At 40.4% G+C, this 23,446-nt stretch overlaps 1 protein-coding gene across 4 annotated transcripts in view; it reads left to right on the forward strand.

Moving 5' to 3' along the window:
• Window positions 1-23,446, forward strand: part of COL22A1 (collagen type XXII alpha 1 chain) — a 287,830-nt gene that overhangs the window by 88,137 nt on the left and 176,247 nt on the right. For all 4 annotated transcript variants that reach the window (XM_085895736.1, XM_085895737.1, XM_085895738.1 and 1 more), the window contains 6 exons: window positions 7,454-7,577; window positions 8,935-9,210; window positions 9,622-9,702; window positions 16,427-16,564; window positions 17,862-17,924; window positions 18,319-18,372. In XM_085895736.1, the coding sequence (XP_085751862.1) occupies window positions 7,454-7,577; window positions 8,935-9,210; window positions 9,622-9,702; window positions 16,427-16,564; window positions 17,862-17,924; window positions 18,319-18,372 (736 nt within the window). The remainder of the gene's footprint in view (window positions 1-7,453; window positions 7,578-8,934; window positions 9,211-9,621; window positions 9,703-16,426; window positions 16,565-17,861; window positions 17,925-18,318; window positions 18,373-23,446) is intronic.

Below are 23,446 nucleotides of genomic sequence, written 5' to 3' on the forward strand. Positions count from 1 at the left end.
GGCATAATTGTGAAGAGTAACTGGATCTTCTTGCTTCATTTTCAGCACCGGGCTGTGGGGTAGCATCATTAGCTGAGGGCGCAGCTGTGCCACTGATGTAGTGCCCTCTGTAGGTTTGAGCAGGAATTTGGAAATTGGCCTGGGAGCCGGCGATAGCTCGCCTACTTTGTTGCGAAGGGCACGGCGGGAGCTTTAACGTCCATCCGAAGGACGGCACACACACACACATTGTTGATTCACCCAGTCTGTGAAACACCGGGATGGAAGTTTATAGCTGGGCCGAGGCTGGACATCTCGGAGGAAGTGTGTGTACCTCGAGGCCATCCTGCCAGCCCAGAGGAACTGTCCGAATTACCATATTCTTCACAATGAGACTATGAATTGGGCTAAGCAAATGAATATCTGGTAGGCTGAGTGTTACATTTGACTTTCTGAATGAGTGAGGGGTAGGTGGATGTGAGTAACATTGAAATATCACAATGTGTTATGAATTGAAGTGCGAGCCCAACCCACTGTGCGACCATGGCTACAACATCATGTTTCCATCAATAAGTAATTGTCCAAAAACTTCAGTGTTTTTCAATGTTAGGTCGTGATTCATATAACATGACTGTTTTAACCATTATAGTGATGGCCAAATGCATTACCAACCTGTATATCATCACCAATTTTGTTGAAAGATGTGATACAAAGTGTGTCAAAATAATTGCGGCTGGTACCTTGGCTCTTAGCATTGGACCATGTGCATTGTACATGCTGTTTGCCTGTACGCATCAGAAACATGGTAGCTCTCAAAACAAAACACCGTGAGGTTTTTGACGAGTTCATGAATGTAACTTTGTAGTACAACGGACAAGGCACAAGCTTTTCTCAATTACATTCATTGACCAATCTCATGAGCAGTCCGACAAATACGTTGAAGGATATGAGGGGACTGTGGGACTCTCATTGAGTCCTTATGGCTTGAGGAGAGGGATGCCAACTGGGCCAGAGGTGGGTAGAGTGGTGGCTGAGTTTGAGGAGTCAATTGGTGATGAGAGCTCTGCTGGACACCTGCAGGTTCACCATATGCAAACATTGCTTGGTAGAGATATGCACTGTCTCTTGTGCATGCTCTTGTTGGGAAATTAATTCCTTGAAGACAGCACTGTTCTTCTGAAACTGGACACGAAGGAAACTAGAAGGGCACTCGGTAGAGTGAATACCACCGCCACGCAATGCTTGATCCACAAGACTAAATCGGTCCCAATACATTTTTGAAATATCATGCTTGACAGTACTATATCGCTTTTGGCCCTTTCTCTCAATGATGAAGAATCACTATAAAAATTAAACAATTCTCGTATCCAGATCCGGATTCGGATCTTTGCCAAAATCGAACCAATTTGTCATTGCCACACACCCAACCTGTCCACAAAATTTCATCCGGATCCGTACACAACTTTTTGAGATCCTGCACACAGACAAACAAACAAACAGACAGAAAGGAGTGAAAACATAACCTCCTTCACTTTCGGTGATGGAGGTAATAATCCCAGTCAGTGTCATTGATTCTATATAGACTTCCGATGATGATGATGATGATGATGATGATGATGATGATGGTGGTGAACCACACATCTCCTTACAGAGCCTTGGTGCTGCCAAAGAAGTTTCTTGACAAGGGTTATACTGGGTGGTTTGTCATTGTCTCCCAAGCGTTGTTTGTCCATGCTCTGTCCTTTTAAATGCTGAACATCAAGCAAGGACTCAGCACAGATGACTCGGCCTGGGTAGATCTTTTCAACGATTCGGCCTGGATTTGAACCCCCGACCTCTCAGACACAAAGCGGACACGATGACCATTTGCTTCTTCCAAAGATACTGGGCACAGACAATGAAAGGACATTGTAGCTGAAAGGATTGACAACAACAGACATCCCATGGCAGACAATTTCCGAGAACAACCTGGCAATATTTCACAACCCATCAAAGAAGGCAAATGCAAGTCACGCTTCCATATAAGTGCACGGTAGAAAGATTGTCTGTTATTTTGAAGACTGTGTATAACCTCCCAGGCCAGAGGTTGTGACTTGGAGCAGTTATTTACCAATATAAACCAACCAGACCAATGAAAACCAATCGCCTTTGCAGGAAAAGGGAAGATTACTGGATGGGACATTCAATCTCTATTCCCTGTTGTGACATCTACATTTTCATCTGTCTTCATGTCCTCAAGACCTCAGATAATACATGTTTCAAACAGTTGAACAATTTGTTGTTTTGCTGTATTCCAAAAGAGCTGTATCTACAATCAGGTCAGTGAAGCACAGAAATCACAGTTCTGTAAGGGAACGAGGGCCTTGGAAATCATCCCTGCAATTCAAAGCACTCTGAAGCAACATGTAACAAGATCTTCACTAGCTGGCCATATCTGGGTTCAGACCTCACTTCCATGGCCACACTTCCTCTCCTACTGAATTTCGTTAGGAATAGACCGGACATAGCTGGACTCCAAATTGAACACACCTGCCTGAAGCATGCAAAGCTTGCTATCGGCTCATGCACTGCGGGTGTAAGCGAACATGCCATGACTGTGCAAGTGCTTCCGTTCCATCCTGACTTGTACAGCTCTTTGTGCTTATGCTAGACAGCTCGACAATGTGGCAGATCAGAAAATACAAGGGGGTGCCTTATCTCGGCTCAACCTTTATCATAATTATTTATTTTATTTACAATTTGCCTTGAAAGAAAAACTATGACCTCGGTTGTTTCTTCTGGGTGTATACAAGTTGCAAAGACGAGTGGAGTTCGTGATGAATCATGTTTGCTTGATCCACAAGAACATATTGGTCCCGAAACATAAGGAAAGATTTGATTTTGGTGAAAATCCAGATCTGGATCCGATCATTTTTTTTAATGAATCTTCACCATTAAGAGATGGGTCCTAAAACGATACAGACAGCTTCCAACTGTAGTTTGTTTGTAATAATATTCCCAGGGATGGTTTTTAGTTCAACTTTAAAGTCGTTCCTGGGAGTGTGTGGGATGGCACGTCGTCTGTCCATCCGTCCGTCCACAAATACTTGCAACTTCTTCTCAGAAATTACACATACAATTTTCAATGAAATTTGCCCTCAGCCTTCTTCACCTGTGATGGCATTAAAAATAAACAGGGTCTGAAGGGGTCTACAGAGGGGGTTTATGGGGGTGAGGAGGGGAGTGGGTTGCCTCCCCAAAGATGGTATTTGCTTTCATCTCAAACGATACAAACAATTCTGATAAAACTTCACTCCAACCTGCATCATCCATGACGTACCAATGTTTGTTCATGACATTAGCAAAATCTGGCTCTAAGGGGATATAAGGGGGGTTGCCCCCCAAAATATGTATTTGCTTTCTTCTCAGAAACTACACATGCAATTCCGATGAAACTTGACCACCATCTTCACCACCCATTTTGTACCTAGGTTTGTTCACGATATTAAATAAAACAAGTCTGAAGACCACGATGGTTCACGAGCGGTATTTGACGATGTAGATTGTTTCAGAAGTCAAGGATGAGACAATGTGATAATTTTTGACCAAGTTATAAAAATGATCAACATGATGTGGTACGGGTGACGGGTTATTAGCTGCAAAATGTCCAAAACCCGGTTTCGTTCAACAACTTTCAAAATTTGACCTTTGCATAACCTTTAAAGGTCACAAAACAATGTTGTGGACATTAAAATAAGGAAACAGGATACGTGATATAGCTTATTGGAGTTAGTTCGTCGAAGAAGGTCGAAAACCCGGTTCGATTCCCACAACTTTGAAAATTTGACCTTTGTGAATTTTAAAGGTCAAAGATAAAGGATTATGACCTTTGGTGCAAAACTTCCTCTGGAACTTTCCAGGAGCAATATAACGTCATATAGGCTATATGGCATTTCGCACTCCTCAGATTATCCAGACTTTGATGAAATCAGCGTAAAAACAAACTTGAAGGGGGCGCCACAGGCAAGGTGTTCGAGATAGAGCAAAATGGTTTCAAGACTTTAGGTAAGGAATGACCTCAAGATTATGCATAAAAAATATTGTCATCCAAGCTCTCAATGTTTGGGCGATCGTATGATTTTTACATCAAAATTCAAAATTTTCTAAGTTCGTGACCTTGTGGCCTTGACCTTGGGACAAAAATGAAAAATCGAGCTCCGTGGGGCTATGCAGGTGCCATTGGGCTAACAAAATACCAAAGCCCCTGCCAGATTCGAGAAACCCCTCGGAGAAGAAAAAATTTTATGTCAAAATTCGCAATTTTCTAAGTTCGTGACCTTGTGACCTTGACCTTGGGATGAAAATGAAAAATCGAGCTCTGTGGGGCTATGCAGGTGCCATTGGGTTAACCAAATACCGAAACCCCTGCCAGATTGGACAAACCCCCTCGGAGAAGATGCAAATTGAAATCGGCTACCCCCTTAAAACACGTTTTTTGGGCGTGGCTCCACTCATAATAGGTGCACCATGCCCATTCTCAGGAAAACACAACTACATCATAATAGAAACCTCCCACCAAAATTTTATCAGGATCGGATCAAAACCCACGGGGCTATGCTCGGGACAGACAGACAGACAGACAGACACAACAATAACGAATATAGTGGTCACTTATTTTTTTCGTGAAAATATTTTTTGGTGAACCATTTGGGGTCGAAGACGTTCTACGGGGGGGGCAAGGGGGTGCCCCCCAAAATATGTATTTGCTTTCTTTTCTGAAACCACACACACAATTTCGTTGAAACTTGACCACAACCTTTATCACCTATGATGTAACAAGGTTTGTTCATGGCATTAAAAATAAAAATCGAAAGGTATTTACTTTCTTCTCCGTTATATATTTTGTGGGTCATCCATGCGTACCAGTGGTTGCCTGATTATCTTATCTAGCCACTACCAGGTGAGTGCCCAGGGATATTCCCCTTATGTTTATTATTTCTGTGAGGTTCTTTGTCATCATTCCTGCATGTCCTCCTGTCATTGGTACAACTTTGGCATTCTTCAGCTTCCAGGATCTTCTCACTTCATTCTTGAGGTCTTGGTATTTGGTCATTTTCTTGATTTCTGCATCGTTTAGTCCAAAATCACTGGTATTAACACCTCAATAAGTAATGCCTTCTTCTCTTTGATGTACCGAAGTATGATATGTGGTCGCAACACTTTGTTTTCGTTGTTCACGCTCGATTGGATCATTAGTTCGTACATGAGCGGTACTTCCATGTTTTCAGTGATTACTTTTGGTTCATATTCCCACAAATTTTCAGGAACTGGGATATCAAAGTCTTTGCAAATATGCCAGCAGATTACATTATAAATTATGTTGTGTCGTTGTGTATACAGCTGTTCTGACATGAGTTTGTTTTTGTGTGTATTCGGTCATTAAACATAACATCTAATTTTCTCTACTAACCACACCTCCACCCTCACCTTTCTCTCTTCTTTTTTTTCATATCTCTCTCTCTCTCTCTCTCTCTCTCTCTCTCTCTCTCTCTCTCTCTCTCTCTCTCTCTCTCTCTCTCTCTCTCTCTCTCTCTCTCTCTCTCTCTCTCTCTCTCTCTCTCTCTCTCTCTCTCTCTCTCTTTTCTCTCTCTCTCTTTCTCTCTCTTTCTTTTTCTCTCTCTTTTTTACTCTTTTTCTCTCTCTTTCTCTTTCTCTCTCTTTCTCTCTCTTTCTCTCTCTTTCTCTCTCTTTCTCTCTCTCTCTCTCTCTTTCTCTCTCTCTTTCTCTCTCTTTCTCTCTCTTTCTCTCTCTTTCTCTCTCTTTCTCTCTCTTTCTCTCTCTTTCTCTCTCTTTCTCTCTCTTTCTCTCTCTCTCTCTCTCTCTCTCTTTCTCTCTTTCTCTCTTTCTCTCTTTCTCTCTCTTTCTCTCTTTCTCTCTTTCTCTCTTTCTCTCTCTTTCTCTCTTTCTCTCTTTCTCTCTTTCTCTCTTTCTCTCTTTCTCTCTCTTTCTTTCTCTTTCTTTCTCTCTCTTTCTCTCTCTTTCTCTCTTTCTTTCTCTCTTTCTTTCTCTGTTTCTTTCTCTTTCTTTCTCTCTCTTTCTCTCTTTCTTTCTCTCTTTCTTTCTCTCTCTTTCTCTCTTTCTCTCTCTTTCTCTCTTTCTCTCTCATCACATTTGGTGAGGCATAGCTCTACCCACATCCCCACCCCCACTTCCTTGCTCTTCCCCCCTTCCGAGCTTTCCCTCCCTCCAGCCTCTTCTCTCTCTCCTCCCTCTCTACTCTCTTCCTCTCTCCCCCCCCCCCATCCCTGCCTCCTCTTCAAATCCCCACCCCCAACTGCAATACCCCCATCAGTGAAGCGACGGGTTGTATTTGCTAGTATAGCATATTTCAAAAAGTTTTGGACGACTTATGACAAAACAAGGTGGATGAGTTGGTTAGGTGACAAGAACAAGCAGATTCGATTTTGGTTCAGATCCAGCCCATCAGTGAGGCACAAAACATGAACTGTTCAACCTGGCAGAAGTATGTGCTCCACCGAGTGCCGTTCTAGTTTATTCCTGTTTTTGAGGTCCCATTTTTCTGTTGAGAACGCCACATGCCGTGTCGTACGAAATGTATAAACTTTAATAGCCAACAAATATTTTGCTGGCTTTCCCAACTGTGTTTTCAAAAGCCACTTGATAAACCCACACACACCTGCTATGACAGAATGTTTGTGGTGGTGAACTGCAAATAAAACAAACAACACCCTCACACAGTGAATTTCTCTCCTTGTCGCTCTATTCTGCAACCTGCTCAATGTGCAGAGGAGAACGGCAAATGGAGCAAAAGTTTGTGCAAACAGCGTCGCTATTCATCCTCTGCTCTTGCAAGCCACCTAATGAGACGAGGAGCATTTCCTCCCAAATTCTTTCCTCCTATGATGCAAATAACAACTCATCAATAAGTGTGACTTGATTTCATTTTATCTTTGTTTCTTGTTTTTGTTTTCAACTTTCATGTTGCTTATATTTATCCTATTCATTTAAATTGTTGCTGTTATTCAAATTCTTCCCTTTTTTTTTTTTGGACTTTGTTCACAGTGAAATGATAAAATCAATAGTATCCTTCTGACAATGAACAGGCCCTGGTTCTCAACTTGCTTTTGAACAAACTGGACTCTCTGGGCTCATTATAGCCTTGCCCTCCTCATTCGCTTTGTGTTTGCCAACGCTGCACACTCTCGCCCTGGGGACTCGAGGCCTGTCAGAAACGGTTTGACTTCACAGCAAGCTGGATATCAGGAGCATATCAGAAATGTGCTTTCTTCTGCAAAGACAACACTATACTGTATCATTATTTTTATATATATATATATATATATATATATATATATATATATATATATATATATATATATATATATTCCAAGCTAATACACCAAAAGCTTATTAAATGACCTTCACTTTTGAAAAGCTTAATGGTGTAATTTGATATATTTGCTCTTGTTTTCAGGAGCATATTTCCACAGGGCTTACCAGATGAGTATGCCTTTGTGACTACCCTTCGACTTCCGAAACCAACCACGGCTGAGAAATGGTATATTTGGCAGGTTATTGACAAGTATGGTGCACCACAGGTGAGTTCTGCGACTTCAACAACTTGTCGGTTTAGCTAATGCTTGCATCATGTCCATAATGGCCAGATTTTGTTTGAATGAAATTTGTAATCACTTCATGAGGAAGGAATTTATAAAAATAAAACCAAACATTTTGCAAATGGAACAATCCAGTGGGACCATACTCTGTGCAGACCACTGGTGCTGCCTAAGCAGTCTCCTTGGCTCTTGGGCACAATACTGGACCACTCCGACACAGGATACCAGCATGCTGGCACTCATTTTAGCAACCTCAGAAGGAGGATAGACAGAGTCAACCCCACTTGGTATTAATTCAACAGCCAAGAGGGATTTGAACTCAGGATCCGAAGATACCAAGCCCACCACCCTAACCATGAAGCCAACACCATGCATTATGGAGCAATGGTCGACATCAATATTATAATGTTTGTTTGTCTATATGTTTGTCTGTCTGTCTGTCAGTTTGTCCACACAAAACATGGGTATGTGTATGAATTGCGTTAAACCCTTTAGAACCCTAAGTTCCCTTTAAGACCCGTTAAACCATTTGCAATGCTAAGACCCATTGAGATGATGAAGACCCTTAAGACCTCTAAAACTCTGAAGACCCCAAAACCCCTTTTAGAGCCTTTAGAACCCTCAGACCCTTTAAGACCCCTAAGACCCTTTTGAACCCCAAGACCTTTTTTAACCCTAAGACCCCTGAGAACCCTAACACCCTTTAAGAACCCAAAGACCCTTTAGATCTCCAAGACCCCTCAGACCATTTAGACCCCAAAGAGCCTGTCAACCCATTCGACCCCTAGACCCTGCTACACCATGTATAACCCTCAGACCTCTAAGATCCTTTAGATACTCATAGACCCTTTCAAGCCCTGAAGAACCTTAGACTCCTTTCTACCCTTTAGAGTTTAGACATTCACACCTTTCAGGCTTTTTAATACCCTGTAGACCCCTTTGACCTTTAGACCCCTTTTAGACGTTTTTGAAACCATTATGATCCCTGCAGACACTTTTGACCTTTTCAGCCCATTTGACCTTTCCAACTTTTCAGTCCTTTGACCTTTATACATTTACAACTCGACCATTTCGACCTTTCCTTTAAAATCAACGACCTTTCATTTAGTACATCCATCCATATATTTCCCACACAAAATACACCACACAAAACAAGTCCTGGTGAGGGTGTGCAATCTCTGATTGTTCATTCTTGTTTTGTTTTTGTCATTGGTGGTGAAGCATCTAAACTTGACCAACTTGATATGGCCCATGACAATGATTTTTCAGAATCTATCATTTCAGATTAATCTCTGAATTAACTTCAATCATAGTCTTAATTCCAATGTTATCTTTCCAGGTGTCCATTCAGATAGACGGGACTAATAAAGTCGTACAGTTCGGGGCAGTGCGCCCAGACGGTGGCGCATCTCAGGCAACATTTCGTGGAAAAGGTGTTTCCACTATCTTCAACCGACGCTGGCACACACTGGCAGTGGAAGTGGCCACACGTCATGTGTCACTATCTGTGGACTGCCGGCCTGTTGGATCACAGCGTCTAACCACACGTGAGAGTGTGGACATTGGTGGACGTACATTGCTTGGGAAGAGGGTGTATGACAACATGCCTGTCGAGGTGAGATTCATTTTGGCTGTAGAGAATTATGTCTGTCCAAGTATCGATATTTGAACTTTGTGAAATGTGTTGCCAGGAAAATAAGTGGAAATGAAAGTTTCGGTAGGATTTCAAAAGAGCACTCCATAGTCATTTGAAGAGATCAATAAAAATGCTATATTTTTCAGGAAGCGAAACAAGACATTTGATTGCACTGAAATGTGCTGCAAGAATGTTGAGGATAGTTTTCTCTTTAGAACTCTCTTAGAAACTTCCTTGTTTTGATTTGAACAGCAGAGTATGACTTTTGCTGTTACATTTCAAATGCCTTTGTTAAAAAAATCTTCCGTTAAATACACACAACTTAGAAATGCAATTCTTCATGGAAAAGTTTTAAAAAAACTAACAAGTGTTTGTTTGTTTTTGTCTTAGTTTGATCTTGAACGAATGGTTATTTATTGCAATCCCAAGTATCTGGAGCTGGAAATGTGCTGTGAACTTCCAGGTAAACAGGTACGAAACTATATTTCACAGAATTAGGGTAAACAATCTGGTGAGCAGTCCTTTCTCGAGGGTGTCATTTGCCAAATCATTGCAACATCCTTTATTTTGCATCATCGTGTACTGGTATTTCCCAACTTTTATTTACCTCATTATTTATCAAGATTTGATTATAAAATCAAATTCACAAACGGTAAATGGAGACACACAATACATTGGAGATGCCTTCCTCTTTTCCAGTGTTTTACTCGACTCCTGGGGCTGGCAGGATATTCCAGAGTTAGCACACTCACTTTTGAGCTGTCTCGCTCAAATACCAGGTCATTAAGACACAAGGTTCAAATCTTGACTGATTTTTATAGTCACCCTATAGTGTCTCTGATACGATTCGTTAATGTGTGCACCATCCCTTGAATCCATGGTGGGATTGGGTTCAAACCACCGATCTCTCAGACTCAGAGAGGATGCTCTTAACCATGATGTCACTGCCATGGCCACCAGCTTTTCTGTAGAATCACGACTAATTTCACTAGTAAAATCATTTCTGGCAAATAATCTTCTATCTTCGATATAAATAATTGGCTTATTCTGTTTGTTTGTTTGTTTGTTTGTTTCTCTGTCTTTCCAATGATTTCCGGTTAAATACTCGACAAGGGATCATGAAACCCACATCATTATAAAAGATCTTTTCCCGATTAGTTCTGTTTGTATCTAATTATTTTTTTTCATTACGAGTGACCTTGCATGTTTTGTTTTCTTTCATTTAGCTTCGCCATCCACTATTTTTACTGAAGAATGATGGTGAAATCTCACGACATTGCGAATTATACATTGTTTAATCGTTATTTAACTTTCACCTTATTCTTACCGAATGGAAACAAGAGTGTTCTTAGGAACGGGAACAAAGTTGTGGGTGGGGTGGGGTGCAGAGAGTTGGGAGAGAAAGGTTGAGGCGTTGGAAGGGAGGTTATGAAGACTTGGGGTTGGGAAGGGACGTTGTGGATTTGGGATTTGGGAGGGTGGGGGGTGAATTGAGCATTTGAAGAAGAAAGGGATTTGGGAGGACAGATAGTTTGGGTGGGGGAGGCAGTGCAGGGACAAAGTTGGGAAAGAGCGTTGAGGCTTGGTGGGCTTTGAGGACTTCGGGTTGGGAGGGGGTTGCGGACTTGGGGTTTGGGGGTGAGAGTTGAGGACTTGAAGAATAAAGAGGGATGGGAAGGAAAGATAGTTGTGGTGGGGGGCTTAGAGGGGACAGAGGTTGGGAGAGGGGGTTGCGGCTTTGGGGGAGGGTTGTTGAGAACTTTCAGACTTTAAGAAGAAATGGGAATGGGAGTACAGAGAGTTGTGATTGGAAGGGGGGTAGCAGAGAGGGGACAGAGAGTTGGGAGAGGGGGTTGAGGCATTGGGGAAGTTGATAACTTGGGGTGGGAGGGGTTGAGAACTTTTGGTGGGGAGGGCATTTGAAGACAGGGTGAGGAAAGGCTTGAAGACTTGGGATTGGGGAGACTTGAGGACTTGGGGTTGGGAAAGGGAGTTGAGGTCTTGGGGTTTCATGGGTGGAGGGGATGTCTTGAGGACTTGATGTCACATTTCACATCATGCAGATTTCCATGGGTCCCTGCTAGTAAAATATATTACACTTTCCATAACTGAGCTTGCTATGTACACCAACCAGAAAAGCATTTCAGAGCAAGTTTGGGTGAGAAAATATCCATACTAGTCTGGGATCCAGGGCACCAAAATTTGAGATGACCCGTCACGGAAAGATATACTTTGCAGGCCACTTTTCTTTGCAAGTTCAGACCCTGAGGAAACAGAATCCAGAGGCCTGCTCTGCCGGAGGAATTGCAAAATTGAAAAAAAAATGCATTTTTTACCACTACTACCCTCAAATAAAAAATCGCCTCTTGTGAAAAATTGAAAAATGCATCAGGATAAAGTTTGGGTAATTTTAATTAAAATAGTACGAAACTTGGCACATTAATAGAACATAACATCCTTTAAAGTATTTACTATAAATTTGACGAAAGGTTTTCAAAATGGCCGCCATATTTCTAAGATGGCTGTCATTTTCCAAGATGGATGCCATATTTTCCCATAGATATCTATGTTCATTATATTCTGAGTATTATTGCAATTATTCAAGTGTTTTGTGTTTGTTACGAAACCATTGCTTGGTTTACTCTTTTTGTTGACATAAAAAAACCAATGTATTGTGGCTGTATCTTTCGAAGATGGCTGCCATTTTGCATGACTGATGATTATTTGGTCCGTAAAGAAACATTTTCAGAATTGTGTTACTCGCTTGATATATGTACTATTCGACCTTTGAAAGTTGGACAAGAAAACACACTATTAAATTTAATGAGAAATTCAATATGGCTACCATTTTTTTCAAAACGGCTGTCAATTTCTGACTAAATGTCTGTTCTCACCACAGATTCTATATAAATGCACAACATGAGTTCTTTTTGTGTCTTTTATGTTGTGACCATCTCTAATATAATAAATACAAATAGTTTCACATGATGACACTTCGTAAAATTACATCTTTTTACAAAGTCCTGCAAAATTTGACATGTATCATGTTGCACTCATCAATGAAAATGAATATTCCACTGACTAGTTCATTATTTAGTTCTCATCAGGAATCAAGATATTTGCTTCAACGCGTCCACATTTCAGTGGGTCGCCCATGCAAAGGCAAGCAAAAACACATTTCGAGTTGGCTCGAGTTGCTCTTCTTGCATTTACAGAACTTTTCCTGTACAGCTCTTGGCTTTGGATCCTTTGTCATCATTATTGGCACCAGTTTGCCATTCCTGATTTCGCTGCCGAATGCAGTTGCTATTGGGTGTACTGGTTTCGAAATGTGAGCACTCTTACACACAGCCATTTGGTGAAGACTTCACAGCAAGTGAAGGTAAAATGCATCCTCTGTAGGAGGCAGGCATCTGATGTCACATTTTTGGTAGCAAAAATGTGTGCACGCAGAACATCCAGACTACCCCGGAAATCAGATTGTGTATCGAGGGCCAGAAAGAAGAATCTAGCAGCTTCAATGACATCAGTCGATACATCAAGGATAAAGTTCTCACCAGGTTTGCCATACTGAGCGAGTGGAAGAAGCTTTTCTGGATTGTCTACAGCACATTTGAAAGCCCGCTTCTTTCCTCTTTGGAATGCATAGCTGACTGTATCACAGCCATTCAAGATGTAGGCACTGAGGATAACAGAACATATTTGTTCAGCTTCCATGTTACAAGCCCTTGCCAATGATGCTGCAATCTCATGTGTTGGGATGAAGGTGTCCTTCTTTTGGACCCACAGTTCTTCAAGATCAGGAATGCATGTGCTGTAGTAAATGCACATGATCACTACATCTGTATCAGTTGCTTGTACTACTATTCTCTTGTATCCCATGTGCTGGACAGAATAGGCTATGTGAACAAACATTCTCGTATCAGCTTCTTCGTGTATCTGACAAGAAATTTCATCGAGTTGAGTTGCCTCAGTAGTGGTCAGCTGAACCGTTTTACCTGGATCTCGGAATAGCCCTCCAAGGATCATCATACAATTCGCCGGAATACATGCATGATTGTTCAACCAGGATTCTCCAATGTAATTCAGAAGATTAGCTTTGTTCTGAGGATTCTGAATGAACATGTTCCACTCAGGTAGCATAAGTGCACCACGAGCCTCGTACTCCTTACTTCTTTGATGTGTTTTCTCCCTCTTTTCCCTCTCTTCACCCTTCAGACTCCTTTCAAGACTGACATCATATTGATCGCCGACAAAATGTGCACAAGTGTATCCACTACTCATCATTGTGAGTATCCTTTCTAAGTACTTCCTTTCTAGGTCATTGAAGCAGTCACAGTCAAGCCACTGATACTGTTGGAGAAATGACATGGCATCTACAACCAGACATTGTTCATTTGATTCAGAAGGTGGTAGTTTGTCTGTCTCTCGCCATGACTCCCCCAGAAACTTATTTTGGGCTGCCAAATAGTCTGATTTGTTTCCTTTTCGCATGCCATACCCTTGTTCAAGGTGGGGATCTGGTTCGAACAAAGATGATGGGTATGCTGTCCATTCATGAGTAAATGCAGCTAACTTTTTTCCTTCATCCAAATCTTGGATAAAGTACAGGTTTCTGGCCACAACACTCTCCTCTTGGTATATTATCTTGGATTTCAATGCTACAGGTTGTGTTTTTGTGGTCTTTGAAGCAAACGTCTGCAGCTTCAACGATGGAACTTTGTCTCTGCCTTCAGCTTGTGTTGTTGTCAGTGCTTCCATTCTCAATTTTGAGCATTTATGAGATCCACCGATATAGCTTTTTGGCCTGTAGATATGTTCAGTAGGTCTTGCTCATTACTTTCAAATGGGTTGATCATCTTTTCCTGAATGAGACGTGACACTCTCTTGATGGCATGCATTTCACTCTGCATTAGGCTGTCAGAGTCCTCGTGATGTTTCTCATTATTGTGCACAATGTGTACCATTCTTTTGGTTTGTTCGGAAATATATGTCAGTTTGGGCAAAGCTCGGAAATATTTCTCCATCACTGCAGGCTGTTGACTAATACCATGGAATAATTGGGTCTTGGCATCACGGTTGTATGTCTGCTCTAATGCCATGTCCGACCACACACCATTCAATTTTCCAGAAGTTTGGCATACAGTGAATAGTCCACCCTTGAAAACCTGAGCTACTTCAGGAGCAGTTGTGTTAAGCTCTCTCATTGCTGCCAGATAATGAGGCAAGCAGGACACATATTTGTAATGACCTGCAGCCACTACATATGGGAGCATCTTTTCCACTTCAGACAGGTGGTCATCCCATATGCCTGCACGTTCTGCATGGATGTAGCGCTTGAGAATATTCACCATATCCATGTACATGAGCCAGAACTGGTAAGTTGGAGAGTGACACATGGATGCATCAAACTCTTCCATTAGGGATGAGATTAACCTGAGTTGTTCTGTTGCCATATTGCATGTCTCAATTGCATTTTGTGCATTTTCCTGTGAAATTGATTCCATCAGATTCAGAACAGTGGTTGACAACTCTGACATACAATCTAAATCCCTGTTCTCATTCACAAGCCACCTCTCAAAAGCTTCCCAATGCAGGCCAAACATTGATGCATTTATCAAACTGTGAGCTCTGAGCATTGCATAGTAATCTTTTCCAGACGTTATTTTGTTTGTAGTTCCTCGAAGACAGATGTCTGCTTCTACCAGGATGTCTTCAATTCCACTACCTTTCATCAAGCAGCCAATCGCTCCCAAGTAATTTTGAGCAATATCGAAACCACCCATTCACAAGATGAGCTTCTCATATTTTCTACAACATACGTACCTTTTGCTGTGGAGATCTGCTTCAATGTTGTTGTCTGCTAGTATGCCAATTTGGAAGAGAGGGAGTATTCATTGTTTCAAAATGCATTTTGTAATATTTTTATTACTTTATTTAAACAAGACAATGAAAATGTTATCTTAAATATCCAGCCTGATATTAGTTGTGTACATGATTTTTAAATAAAATAAAATAATTTAATCATTTGACATGTCAAATATTCTATGAATTTTCTTTTAACTATGGGTATTTTTATTGAGAAAAAAATAAGTATTTTCGAAGATAAGGGCCGTATTTATGTATATTTCCAAATTATTTATCTGAGGGTCACAGACATATGACAAACTCAAAGCTTCGCAATACCTTTTTAATATATGTGCTAAATCGTTCGGGTCAACATTGGGAGGATAACAGATTTGACACTAGAAACAAGCCCCGATACATTGTATTGCACTCCCTAATCATGTAAACCATGCAATGGTTTTATAACAAACACAAAGCAATGAAACAATTTGAATAATACTCAACGTATAATGGAAGATTGATATCCATGGTCAAACATATTGTCCTATCTTGGAAAAAAAATGGTGGCCATCTTGAAAAAAATGGTGGCCATCTTGGAAGTTTTATGTCAAAAGTATAGTGGCAATTTTCAGGATGTTATGTTCCATTAATGTGCCAAGTTTCGTACTATTTCCATTAATATTACCCTAACTTTATCATTCTGCATTTTTCATTTTTTCACGAGAGGCAAATTTTGATTTGAGGGTAGTAGTGGGAAAAAAATGCAATTTTTTTTTTCCAATTTTGCAATTCCTCGGGCAGAGCAGGCCTCTGGATTCTGTTCCCTAAGGATCTGAACTTGCAAAAAAGTGGCCTGCAAAGTATATCTTTCCGTGACAGGTAACTTCATTTTTAAGGCCCTTTTTGGACCTTGGATCCCAGACTAATATTGTGACTACTGAACTCACTTTTGCAGCATGTGTGTGAGATACTATGCCAAAACGCTTTAAATTACAAAATGATATACAGTACAGTATTGCAATAATAATGTTGTTATTTGAAGACCAAGGTCGACAAAGGCTGAATACAAAAGGTACAGGTATTTCCGTCCATTATTCTGCTAAAATCATTCAGAGGAGTAATGAAATATGGAGGTATGGCACAATGTATTTACATAATCTGCCATATTTTTTTCATATATTTGGAGTACGGTGAGCAGTATCCTGGAACAGCCTACATGTCCAGATTCTTGAATAAGAATCTCAAATGATGATTTAATGTCTGGGGGAGCAAGGGGGGCAGAGGGAGGGGGTTCGCTGTAACATTTAATAGTTGGAAATTGCATCAAAATTGTTTGTTGTTTTTTTAGTGTGGCCCAGAAATCACATTGCTTCCTGTGAGACCTTCACCTGGCCTGCCATCTGTGGCCACGAATCCACCACTTCCTGCAGAGAAGAACAAGACCACCTTATCCTGTTCTTGTGAGCCAGGATCACAAGGTGTCAAGGTAAAATGACCTTCATATTCCTTAAATGGCTTATACTGTATAAGAGATGCAATAGGATTGACATTAGTATTATACAATACCTCTCGGTGTTCCATTGCTTACTTTTGAATAAGAAGTTTTAATAGCATTATTTGTTTACTTAGTTTCGGTCAAGTAGTCAAATCTACCTTTTCAAAGGAAATATTTTTATTCCAAACTCAAATTCAAATTGTTCTGAGGCCATTAGAAGTCTCCATATATGATGTAATTCACCATGGTTGGATCAGTGAATATGATGTATTACTTGGAGATCGGTGGGTGTTTAAGCCTATGTTACATAGACCCTCCAAAAGTATCAAATAACCATGGTGAATACCCATAAACTTGAATTCTTGGGGGAGGGGAGGGGGAGGGCTGGGATGTTGTCTCTATCAGTGTTGCAAACCTACTGGGAAGGGGAATCTTTGGTCCAGAGTGGCAGCTTTGATGGGGTTACGGAGGGGGGAGGAAGGTGTATAAAATTCTACAAAATTGCATTTTGTAATATATAGATGGCACCTAGGGTTCAACCACAGAGTGTGGAATGGCATCACATGTAAGCATGGCAGGTAGAATATTTCATCTCATGAAGATCAATAGTGAGCCAGCTTGACGTTTTAACACCAATCGAATCACATGTTAATCTTCTGGGAATAATAAGAGTTTATGGAAGCTTAGAATCTAAACTTTGGTCTGAAGTGAATGCACAAATAAATTGCCAGTCTGGTGCCCTTTTCACTTGGCCACCACACTCACAATATACTTAATCAAGGATAAATACTACAGTTCTGTTGGAATCATATAGTAGTGGTCATTTTCTTGAGGTAGAGTATTATAAATACACTCAGACCTTTGTGAAGTTGGGAGCATTGGCTTTTCTTTGTTTGTTTGACTTTGCATCTGTGAAACACACTTTAAGTAAGTATTTTGAAAAATAATGATCATTGAAGAAATTGGTGCCGATGGATCTGTTCCACTGGAGGTCGATCACGCCAAAATGCGCAAATCGTTATATTAGTTACATGTAGAAACTACTGAATCCATATTTTTACCTTACCAAATGATGCTTCATCTGAATATTGTTTAGCAACCCAAACAGTTCAGAATGTTCATTAAGTTGTAGTGGGCAAGCATCTTGATCAGGTTTGATCTGCCAAATGCACAAAAGCTAGTGTGGATTATACAGAGCGAGATGAAAGGAAGGCAAGGTGGATATACAGGATTCCTTTTACATGGACTCCAGACAGTGGGAGGGAATTGTGACCTTTCCCTTGTACAGGGTGAACAGGGTGTACCGGGATTGAGAGGGCCTCCAGGGCGAAAGGGTGATAAAGGAGACACGGTGAGTAAACACAGACAGACATCCACCAGACACTCAAATTACAATGGGCAGAATTGGCAGTCTTGTCACTCGTACGTGTTTCAACAGATTCCTTGACGAATTTCATGAGCTTTTTAATGCAGTGAAATGGATCATCTGGTGTAGATATCATGTAAATCTGGATAAAGTGGTGCCCTACTTCACCCTAAAATTGACTATAAAACTGCTGAACAAGATGTGTCTCAAATCATATTCCCTTCCTTTTGGATTCTCCGCGAGTATTTTGGCAGTTAGTCTTTCCACAAGTTACTTATTTTTGGTTGGAAATTTATCAGGTGGCTTGCTTGTGATGGCTCGCTTTGAAAAGTAAGCTTGTTTGAAAAGTGATAGCTCACTGTGCAGGCCTTTGTTTCAGGGATTTCCTGGAGAAAATGGTTTTGTTGGTCGACAAGGAACAAAGGGTGATACGGTAAAGACTCGCTCAGTGACATTGCAATACGGTATATGCAACTCACACTCACACTTTAAAATAAAGGTGAATGACAAGCTCTCATGATGATGAGATGGTCAAAAAGTCTTGTTATAATTACATTTAAACTATGTTGAACATTGTTAGCCAATAAGTTATCTTATATAAACACTGCTTGATGATGCAGGGAACAAAAGTTCAAACGTTATGTTGTATGCTTGTCTATTGTCTAAGAGTATCCTTGTTGTAATGCATGTTGTAAAAATGCAGTTGATATCTACAGATCCTTGTGTTACATGTAATATACAGTATGTATAAGCTTAGATCACTGTAAAATATCGGCATCAAAAAATACATCATATTGATATCAACATCAAAACACACATCACATTTATATCAACATCAAAAAATACATCATATTGATATCAACATCAAAATACACACCACATTTATATCAACATCAAAAAATACATCATATTTATATCAACATCACAACACATCGCAATTATATTAACATCAAAACACACATCACATTTATATTAACATCAAAACACGCATCACATTTATATCAACATCAAAACACACATCATATTTATATCAACATCAAAAAACACATCACATTTATACTAACATGAAAAGCCACATCACGTTGATATCAACGTCACAACACACATCACATTTATATCAACATCAAAACACACATCACATTTATATCAACATCAAAACACACATCATATTTATATCAACATCACAACACACATCACATTTATGTCAACATCAAAATACATTACATTTATATCAAAATCAAAAAAAAAATTATATCAACATCTAAAAATGCATCACATGTATATCAAAATCAAAAAATACATCTTTATATCAACAACAAAACACACATCACATTTATATCAACATCAAAATACATCACATTTATATCAAAATCAAAAAATACATCTTTATATCAAAATCAAAAAATACATCATGAATGTATCAACATCAAAATACATCACATTTATATCAACATCAAAGCAAAGTTTATATTTAGTTAATTTATATCAGCTTGGATGTGATGTAAATGTGATGTGTAAATTATTATGGCATTTATAAAACACATCACATTTATATCAACATCAAAATACATCACATTTATGTCAACATTAAAAAATACATTATATTTATATCAACATCAAAAAATACATCACATTTATATCAACATCAAAAAATACATCACATTTATATCAACATCAAAACACACATATTTATATCAAAATCACAACACACATCATATTTATATCAACATCAAAAAATACATCACATTTATATCAACATCAAAACACATCATATTTATATCAATATCAAAAAATACATTTGGGTGTGAAGTCCAACAATGTTATGTTTGTTCAAAGGCATTTACTTCTTCATCAAATTTATATCAACATCAAAAAATACATCACATTTTTATCAACATCAAAAAATACATTATATTTATATCAACATCAAAAAATACATCACATTTATATCAACATCAGAAAACACATTTGGATGTGAAATTCTAAAAGTGTTCTGTGTGTTCGAAGGCATTTACTTCATCAAATTTATATCAATGTCAAAAAATACATCATATTTATACCAACATGAAAAAATACATCATATTTATGCCAACATCAAAAAATACATCATATTTGTATCAGCATCAAAGTATACATCATATTTATGTCAACATCAAAAAATACGTCACATTTCTATCAATATTCAAAACACCATCACATTTATATCAATATCATATGAAAGTCCCTGTCGTGTAAGGACCTGACAGTCCTTGAAGTGTCCATCTTCTTTACCCTGTGTAAACAGGAACAGATCTCCTCATGTCTCTGTTCCCCACTGTTTTTTTTTTCCTTACCTCTCCCACCCCTCTTGTCTCCTGCTCCCCTTGTTGTGCATATCTATATGTTAGCTCTCATACGAGCCTCAACAGTGCAGACAAAAAAAACTACCATGTTGTTTCACGCATTGTCTCTTTTTTTTTTTTTGATACAAGGGTTTCAGCAAATGGAGGAGCTAAAGGACAAAGGGCAGTAGGTTTACAGATTATCAAATGTGGGGTGCAGGGAGGAGGGGATTACATAAATGAGGAGGGAAGGAGGAATAACTTAAAATTGAGTAACATTGGCCTGGAAAGCAAAGGATGGGAAAGAATTATGCTAGGAACATGGCTGTGCATATGTGAAGGACATGATCAACAACATGATCAACAGACCGGCAAGCAGCAGCTTCTTCGCTCACTGCAGATCTGGATAAAATCACAAACTGGTCCAACACGTGGAACATGTCTTTCAATCCAGACAAATCTCACACTCTCACTATGTCTCTTCGAAAGGACCATTTACAAAACCCCCCCATCCACTTTCTCAACAATCCTCTGGAAGAAGTCTTTTCTTTCAAGCTTCTAGGTCTCACTATCTGCCATGACCTTTCCTGGGAAAGTCACATTTCCAACCTCGCCTCAAAAGCCAGTCGCCGACTGGGAATCCTCCGTCGTGCAAAGTCCTTCCTCGGCCCTCTTGAGCTCCTGACCACTTACAAAGCTTTTGTCCGTAGCCTGATGGAGTACTGCTCTCCCCTCTGGGCTGGTGCTTCTGCCTCCCACCTTTCTCGGCTTCACGCTGTCGAAACCAGGGCATTTAAGATCATCGGCATCTCCCGCAATGAAGCTGAGTCTTTGGGCCTCTCACTCAATCACCACAGGTTGGTCGGTGGTCTTTCTGTCTTCTACCGACTCCTCTCCAGCCTTCCCGCCCCCTGCTCTCTCTACGATTTGTGCCCACCACATTTCCACAGGGCGCTCAAGGTCCGCCAACAACCCCCTTCTGGTAAAACTACCAAAATCACGAATCACTGCTCATCTTCACTCTTTCATTCCTCTTCTTTCCCGCCTTTGGAATAAACTTCCTCACTCTATTCTTTCCCATTCTTCCCTCCAGGCTTTCAAAACAACTGTTCACCACCACCTCTTATCTTCCCCCATCCAAATCCTCGATCTTTTCTACCCCCGATAATCCACCCAAGCCCACTTCCTTCATTTCTCCTGCTTTCCTTCCTGAAAGTCCCTGAAATGTCCATCTTCTCTTCGCCATGTTCCCCGTCCCATCCCCATCCCTCTCCCTTCCACAGTTCACCTAATGTGTCTGTTCCCCACTGTTTTGTCCCTTCCACTCCCGCCCCTCTTGTCTCATGCCTCCTTGCTGTGAGTTGTGTGTTAGCTCTCATACGAGCCTCGACCAAGGTATACAAAAAAAAAAAAAAAACATCAAATCATCAACAACAACAACATCATGACATGCACATTTGGAAGACTAAAATGAGAAGGACGAAACAACGGACAGTAGTATACAATTCCAAAATTGAGATAAGAGGACAAATGCATCAGGTTGGAAATCAGGGAAATCTTGGGGATTTCCTTGGGGAAGGAAAACCTGGGAAATCAGGTTGGACTTGGGGAGGCTGAGCAGGAGGGGGGTTGGCAGGATGGCCTAGAGGTATGCAAATGTGCCTTTGAACTGTCGAGCCTCGGTTTTAATCCCAGCCCAACTCTAAATTAATTATCATCCTGGTTTTTCACATGTAGGGTGAGGCATCAATGTGTGTCAGGATGTACATCACACTGGGAGTCACATCTGCAAGCATTAGTTGGTGGATGTTAAACATCCCACATTGTCATTCACAAAGAGGAGGAAAGCTATCACCGGCACCATGACCAAATTCGAAATTCATCATCTAACCTGCATCATTGTCATAACACGCCCCCAGTAAAAATATGATGCAAACCCTCAGTTGCAGTATGTGATGCGTACAAAATAAGAAGCGAGCAAGAGCTTCCTGAGTAACAACTGTGACCTTGGATCGCCCAGGGAAGGCATAGGTGGCAAATGGCAATATAAGCAAGGCTAGATGTAAGCTTGTATAAAACAGAGCCAATCAACTTGCCATTGGTGGGAGAGTGGGTCATTACATGTTCTCCCCCTGTGAACTTGTGATTGGAATGGTGTGGACGTATTGTTTTCTGCGGCTTCAAGAGGAGCAAGGTGGGAAGTCGGAGAACCTGCCCACAGTGGGAAGCCATTATCTGTGGAGTTCATTATGAAAGCTTTGTACACTGTGATAAGCTCAGTGTGGTTCAGGAATGCCTTAACCCAAGAGATAAAACCCAGATGACATCTCGTCTTTGATGCCAGTTTGGAGACCTATGTTCCCCCCACAAAACATTATGGCAGGAGTGAGGCCAAGGAGTTCCAATGATTCCACCTCTTTTGCTGGCTGTCCAGGGAAGTAGATTGGATTGTCCAAATTGAATGGATTGTTGCACAATGATTGCCGATCCTTGTGGATAGACTGCAGTGTGCGTACATGTGACTTTCCAGCATTCATTAACATCATTTTCCAAGCAACTCACCTGTGGTTTATCTTGTATTGTCTGATGAAAAGGATTCAGCACTGATCAGCATTTCACAAGACTGATGCACTGTTCTGCACAAGATGGAGTTTGACAAAATGAAAGGACTAGGGATGTTTTCCAAGATAATTTGAAAGATCATTGATGTCAATCAAGAATAACATTGGTCCTTAAATGCTGCCTTGTGGAACGCAGACTTTAATGGAAAGATCAGGGGAAAGGATACAATCAAAGGCCACTAATTGTTTCCACTTGTAAAGGAAACCAGCCAACCACTTCAGCAGGGAACCCTGAATGCAAAAGGAAAAAAAAAATTTAAACAATACTGGATGCAAGATGGTGGCAAAGGGTTAAGGGATGTACACAGAGATGGTCCTAACCTCTTTCTTGTGGTTCAGAGAATCTCTCCACTGCTGTGTCAGAAATAGTAAGCTATGTAAGGTAGATAGCCAGGTCATAGGACAAACTGGTTGCCAGGGACAAGGGACTTAGATAAGAGCTAGTGCCTGAGATTGGCCCCCAGTTATGGACTCGTTACTTTGCTTATGATAGGGAGAAGACTGATAAATCTGTAGTTGAGGGGATCATTTTTGGATCCTTTCTTTTGTATAACTAATGTTTGCA

The sequence above is a fragment of the Eptatretus burgeri genome, chromosome 9 (genome assembly GCF_056783735.1).
Source record: "Eptatretus burgeri isolate ZD-2024b chromosome 9, Ebu_testis_v1, whole genome shotgun sequence".
Classification (NCBI taxonomy): Eukaryota; Metazoa; Chordata; class Myxini; order Myxiniformes; family Myxinidae; genus Eptatretus; species Eptatretus burgeri.